General features: G+C 37.1%; 1 protein-coding gene across 1 annotated transcript; it reads right to left on the bottom strand.

The window, feature by feature from the left end:
* Positions 1 to 2301: 2301 nt before the first annotated feature.
* LOC103433576 (transcription factor DIVARICATA) lies at positions 2302 to 4943 on the bottom strand. The gene is made up of 2 exons (XM_008371842.4): positions 3560 to 4943; positions 2302 to 3089 (listed from the first exon to the last, which is right to left on the bottom strand). The coding sequence occupies exons 1-2, from the start codon at positions 3982 to 3984 to the stop codon at positions 2591 to 2593; spliced, it is 924 nt and encodes a 307-aa protein (XP_008370064.2). The 5' UTR covers positions 3985 to 4943; the 3' UTR covers positions 2302 to 2590.
* Between the last annotated feature and the right edge of the window lie 2164 nt (positions 4944 to 7107).

The raw sequence follows: 7107 nt of genomic DNA, 5'->3' as shown, positions 1-7107 counted from the left end.
TATTTGAAATTGGTCTTTTTGAATCTTATCTTACGTTCATTTAACTTAACGGTTGAAGAATCCTTACTCTTAGGACACGTTTACTAATGAACAATTAGGATAACCAGGAATCAAAATAATTAGAAATCGCAGGAATGAAGTCAGACACTTCCCCAATCAAATTACGTAAACGCACCCTTATTGTCGTTTATGCGCACTACGCGGATGGTTAACTGTTTCATATGCTTGATGATATCCATGCACCGGTGACTCATACAGTCTCTTAGGTTGGCAACTTGGCAGTCAATATCGCTCCATCCACATTGCAAATTGACTAGCAAGAGGTACTTTTTGTCATCAAAGTGCTTTCACGCATAATAAAAGGCCAAGAAGATATTTTTCTCAAAGAATCCAAAGCTCCCCCATATGTTGAGGTCCAAATAAAAATGATAAAATGCAGAAAATTGACATAAAGAGTGATTAGTTGACACATAATTGCTTAAATGTACCATGAAATAACATAAGATTAGGATTATGGGGGACTTTTTGAAGTTTAGCTTTATGTGGCATAGTACACTTAAGAATCATTAAACCATGATTCCCTTTGTTGATTACAATTGGCAGGTCAACCAAAATCCAAGGCTCTGCAGATACCAGCTTTTGAGGGAGGGAGGGAAGTTTGTACGGTTTCATTTTTTTTTTCTTGTGTACGGCTCTTTGTTGAAAACACACAGAGAATTATTCACTAGATTGGTATTACTATTGGATTATCTTGGAGGATCTACTTTTCCTTGGATTATGAGGAGCCTTGTTAGTTTGATATATATTCTTTTATACAAGGGCTACTAGGAGAGGAGGCATGAACTCAGAATTTTATGTGCAGAATAAAAGATTTTAACCACTAGATATTAAAAAATTATTAAAAAATTCCCCTTAATCTAAGTGCCCCTTTTCTGTTTGCTTTTTTCTCTCCACTCCTCGTGGCTAAATTCCCTTTTGAGTTGTATATATTTCCTTTAATATGCATGAGTATTCGATTACTTAAAACAGGTAAAGAAAAAGATAGTTTGAGATTTAAAATTAAGAGTAGCTTGATTTGTCTCTTAAAAAGAGCTTGAATTTTTTGGGGTTCCCTTCCTTTTACTTTAATTCCTGACATCGCCTTGATTATATAAATTAACTTTTGAGTTTATCAAAATGAAGAAATGTAAAGAAGAAATGAGTTAAGGTTATAATAAGTTAAGAGATAAAATCGTTCCAAGTGTGACCAAATGAATACAATGTCAAGTATATGAGAACAAAAAGTAGTTGGCTAGAGTCATCCACAAGAAGTGACGAAAGAGAGGAGGGCAGACTGAAGCATGAGATGCTTGAATTAGTGGCTCTTGGTATTAGCTTAGAGTCGAGATTCGATCCAATTAAGGGAAGTCAGATGCATTATATAAAATACTATTTTCCCTAGACAAGTAAGGGATGAAGAGATCCAATTATATTTGTCACCTGCAGTAATCCATTGGACAGTTGGACTGAAGCATCTGAAGACATGGATTGTGTAAAACCATGCGTAGGCATTGAAATTATTTTAGTACTTACGTGACGAAAGAAATACTAATGACGTTGTGTGATATTAATAACATTACAGATGACGTGATATCCTGCTGTCTTTGTACAAGTGAGAGCTACATTAAGAATGGCATGATCTTTAGAAACCCAAAACAAAAAAAACAAAAAATCCATTGTGAGTACCATTGGATGCCTTGTATATTGAGTTAATCTTTAACCAGAGATATATGATATAACCATATGACATTAATTTTTTTTATTGGTGAATAAACTTATGGTAAGCTCGTTTCGTGCAATGACCTAGTTTGATGAGCGAAAAATTTTTTGGAAGAAAAAAAAAGAGGAGAGGGTTTTCTGTGCAGCACTCGCAATCCTTTTTTATGCGAGGGAGTGAGACCAAAAGTGTGCCATGATTAACATGATAAATTAGGGGAGGTTGGTGTGTGTTTTTTGTATCTAGAGTCACGCTTAAACAAAATTATGCATGCTTCTCCCAGACCTTGCGTAAAGCGGAAGCCTTGTGCACTGGGTACGACCTTTTTTTTTTATATAAATCATGTAACGAGCGAAATACTAATGAAAAATAAAATTATCAGTTTCATGCAAGAATCTACCCATTCCAAGACTTTTGGATTTTGATTTCTGCATGATGGTTTAACTGTACAAAAAAAACTTAAAAGTAGATGGGAGATTGATCACTTAATTTTATGTACCATCGAATAACTTTTAAAGAAATTATACTTTATAAACACATGCAAATTTTCAATCCCAAATTAATCTCATTTCTGACTATTTACTCAAACTCCTCAAGCACACAACCAGAACATCACGAGTGATCATAGAGCTCAAAGCTTCATGTAAATAAGTTCCCTTTTTTGGATCAATACTTTCAGAATTCGAATATTAAATCACAAGATGAACTAACTGATCTTTTTGTAGAGTCCAAGAACCTGGGGACTAACTATTCTCAGTCCTCATCGACTTTTGTTCACCATAGGTCAAATAGTACACTCTTCTCGCTCCAAAAACATCGAACTAATGCACACGTTCACTGATATCGCATTGATTGCATCTCAAAACAGGCGTTGTAATGTCCCAACTGCGATCCATGAAGATTGCCACTCAGAAAATTTTGCTCCTCAAGCTTAGGTACATGTGAAGACATCCCACAAAACGGTCCCATGAAGTTGTTCCCATTTGCAGAACCGAAAACCATTTGCTGTCCCTCATCGGGCGATTTCCAGTCAATGCTCATGCTGGCCAACTTCTGGTGCTGGTGTGGCTGCTGCACCAGGGTTGAGGAGAGATCCGATGATGGTGGGCTTTTAGAAGTACTGTCTGGTGAGGCGGGTTTCACATCAGGAAGATTGACGGTTGTGATGTCATGGATGCTAGATCTTCTCTTGTCCTTCCCTCCTGTGAGTTGCCTGATAAAGTATTTTTGTGCATGACTAGCAACCTGAGTAGGCGTCCTTGTGATCACAAAATTTCGAGAGATATTTCTCCAGTCACCTTTTCCATACTTTTTAAGGCCCATCAGAAATTGCCTACAATTTTCACAGAAGCACCAACATTAAAAGCTGCAGCAGAACACCACTACGAAGCAAATCCAAAAGCACTTTTATAGTAAGCCAATTTTTAAACAGATTTTTTCACTGTTCATGTGTATATTAAATTGTACGAATTAAACCTAATTTAACAGATCAAACAGACTTAGTTCAACTGGATTTTAAACCTAATTTACCAGATTTATTCACTGCTAAAACATATCATAATCTAAGCTTAAAAAGCTCTATATACCATTAGCTTTGTCAACTGGATTTTTAACTATACCATGTATATATCTTCTAAGCTTTAATTGGTTTCAAGTAGTTTCTTTTAAGACATCCCTTGTTGCCAAGTATTGTTACGAGAGTAAACTCTTATGAAAGGCTTTAATTCTCAGACATGGGATTCACACTCAACAAAATACCAGGACGAATAAATGTATAACCATTCAATATGAATGTAAGTGTACCTGTGCTCTTCTTCTGTCCATGGCACCCCTTTCTTCCTCTCCTGATCTGCGGGCCTAGTCGAGGAGCTTCGCTTTCCACCAACACTGTAAAACTGCTCCAATCCATCAAAGCCCTGATTGTTAACCCACTCCATTGTGAAATTGTTACTGGTGTAACCAGGAATTGGGATAAGCCCAGCTTCGATATCACTAACATCTTCTTCTAATTCCTTGTACTGTTTGATCACATCTCCAACAGTCTTTCCAGGGATCATAGCCGCCACCCTGAGCCATCGATCGGGTGTATCCTTATCGTATAAAGCGAGAGCATTTTCAAATAGCTTGTTCTCTTCCACAGTCCATTCGGCTCCCGTGCTTTCTTCAAACAACCAATTGGAGTTCTGCAGATAGGAGGTTGGAGATGGAATTTCCATTCCTCTGAACATGGTTTTTTTTTTAAGATAGTTTGCTCAATCTGGGCAGCAATTAATCACATAACAAGTATGCCAATACGTCTGTTTCTCTCTCTCCTCTCTTTGAAAGTTCAAAGAGAGAGAAAACCCAGATAGGAAATGCAGAAAAGTGGAAGTCTTTGTGACCACAGAGGCATTAATCAAGGAGTGGCATTTGGGAAGGAATCTCAGTGGGGATTTTATGCAAGCACGTGTTGTGGAATCTGAAAAATGCCCAACCTTTCCAAACCCGAAGGTGATCCAACAAGCAAATTCGAAAATATTAGATCTTGGATTGCCAAAGATAAACCCTAGAATCCGATTCAAAAACACAAATACATCACAAAAACACCAAAACCCGGATCAAGTTTTCATGAAAGATTGAAGCTTGCACGGTGATATGGAAACTTTGGAAGATTATGACGAAACCCAGAAAGGAAAACAAGAACCCAATTAAGGAAAGTGAGAAAAAGGAGAGGGATTTTACAGGGCTGACCTGAAGAGGAGAAAGTGGGATGTTTTCTTTTGCCGGGTTTTTGCTGGGTTTGTGGGGTTTGGAGTTAAAGACAGAGAGAAAGGTGAAGAGCGTGAAACGAGTGAATGCAGAGGAGGGATTGTGAGACAGAGGGATCTATGGAACAGGAACAAATGAGAGAGAGAGAGAAGAGTTGTTGAGTTGTGATTGGTGGCTATGGGGTTTATGAGCGCAGCGAGTAGAGAGAGAAAGAAAAGAGAGTGGAGAGAGAGAGAGAGAGGTCAAAGTTGTAGAGTTGTGATTGGTGGGTATGAGGTTTGTGGGCGCAGCGATTAGAGAGAGAAAGGAAGAGAGGGGAGAGAGAGAAGGAGAAGTCAAAGTTGTTGAGTTGTGATTGCTGGGAATGGGGTTTGTGGGGGCAGCGAGTAGAGAGAGAAGGGAAGAGAGTAGAGAGAGAGGAGAGATGCCCAACCGAACTAAAATGTTGAGACTTTGAAATGGACAGCCTGTGATTCAGTGATTGGTGACAGAATGCGCATGTGGGCCTTTTGGTAATTGCGCACAGAAGCAGACCAAACTATTTTTTATTTCCAGTAAAATATCCCAGATACTTTATATTATATTTTTTGAATTTTTGCCACATCTTAGTATTACAGATTCAATTAGGTTGCTAAGGACAATCCTACACACACGACCAAGGGATTATTAATTATTAATTCGTGTGAAAACCGTCATTAATTAAGTGTGTTGAAAGTCGTAAATAACTGTCGGTTGACGTGCACTTGCATATATAATGCCGTATATTCGTACGTATTAGAAAAATGTTAGAATAAATGTTAAGCGTGTACCTATTTTACTCATTTTCATCGTTTAAATAATCTTTAAACACTTTCAAATTTCATTAGTGCATGAAGTTGAAGCCTATGCATCTTTTGGATTTGTAAACAATGAAGTGATCAACAAAGTCAAATAGAGAACCAATCATGTTTAATTTCTTTATAAAATGTACGTATGGTAACTCAACATACAATGTGTCTGCGGTATAAGGTAACGAATATTTCTAATCATATTTTGAAGTCTTCTGAACATAAAAACTTCATAAAATTAGCTTAAGTAAGGAGGTAGAATGTGTTAACGGGTCAGTATGATTTAGAATTTTACTTCAGATCTCAAATGAGACAAAAATAAAAAACTTATTCTAATCACTATTTCATGCAAAGTCACATTCTCACGTTGACATCACAACATAATATTGTTGTATATTTGTTGATGCATAAAATCAGTGAAGATTTTGGAACAACGTAAAATGTCAAGTTTGTAACATTTGCTCGGTTGTTCCGGTCACTAGTGAGGATAAATATGTAAATAGATAGAGATAGGGAAGCAAACACAAGATGTACGTGGTTCATCCTAAATTTGGCTACGTCCACAGAGTAAAGGAGTTCTTATTAATAGTGAAGGGTTTACACAAATTCATATATTCAAGCATAATCATCATTAGGGAGTTCTAATGACTAGTTTAAGTACAATAATGACATTAGGGATTCATTGTAGGAGAATGATCTTCTTTTATAGTTGAGGAGAGTCTTCAGCTTTTGTCTGCGGTCGATGTGGGACTCTATGAGCTTTATTCTGACGTTAACATGTGTCGTGCTGTAATTGGCCTCCTGGTTGGAAGAAAACTCTTGTGCTTCAACATGGGTGCCTCAACATGAACCCCTCAGTGGATCCTCGAAGGTATGAAGTTGATTGGTGCTTGGTAGTTTCGGGATTGGTCAAGTATGGTACAACAGTGCTCCCCTAAGTTCCTGCGTGAGGAAAGCTTTTCGGTTGGGGATTTGAAAAATCCAAGTCACTGAGTAATCACGAAACTTCTGAATACCGAAGTGTAGTAACATATAGTGGGAGTCCCCCAAGTTTCCAAGCGAAGAGGATAGCCGAAGGCGGTGACTTGATATTCTTGAGTCATTAGAAAAAAAGACTTCAAAAATTCTCTCCTCATTTTCTTCTTTTGTTTTTGTTTTTTTTAATTTTATATTTTTTGAATGTAGCCCAAGTATATATATATTTTTCTTAAGCCCAATTCCTTCTTTCTTTTTGGTGAGAAAAGAAAATGTGGTTGAAACCTTTTCCTTTGTTTACATAGCTTGAATGGTTGAAGCTTTTTGCTTTGGGCACATAGCTTGAGTGGTTGAAGATTTGTAGGTGAAGTTTTTTTGTTGAAACTTTGTATGTGAAGCTTTTTCCTTTGGGCACATAGCTTGAGTGGTTGAAGCTTTTTTGTTGAACTTTGTAGGTGAGGCTTTTTGGTTGAAGCTTTGTAAAGGTGAAGCTTTTTTGTTGAAACTTTGTAGGTGAAGCTTTTTGGTTGAAACTTTTTTGTTGAAGCTTTGTAGGTGAAACTTTTTGGTTGAAACTTTATAGGTGAAGCCTTTTGGTTGAAACTTTTTTTAACCACATAAATAGATTTTGCTTCCACGCTCTTGAGCAAGAGTGTGAAAGGCTTTTTGAATTTTTTGTTGAAGCTTTCGGTTGAAGCTTTTTTGAACCACATAAATAGATTTTGCTTCCACACTCTTGAGCAAAAGGGAAGGCTTTTTGAATTTTTTGTTGAAGCTTTCGGTTGAAGCTTTTTTGAACTA

The sequence above is a fragment of the Malus domestica genome, chromosome 04, assembly GCF_042453785.1.
Source record: "Malus domestica chromosome 04, GDT2T_hap1".
NCBI classification, from domain to species: domain Eukaryota; kingdom Viridiplantae; phylum Streptophyta; class Magnoliopsida; order Rosales; family Rosaceae; genus Malus; species Malus domestica.
The sequence above is the reverse complement of the archived record's forward strand: the minus strand, read 5'-3'. Positions and strand labels throughout refer to the sequence as shown.

Excerpts from the sequence above, each read along its gene's own strand:
- LOC103433576 (XM_008371842.4), bottom strand. The coding sequence starts at position 3,984 with ATGTTCAGAGGAATGGAAATTCCATCTCCAACCTCCTATCTGCAGAAC. Across the intron at positions 3,090-3,559 it reads TGGACAGAAGAAGAGCACAG|GCAATTTCTGATGGGCCTTA; the intron begins GTACACTTACAT and ends TGAAAATTGTAG.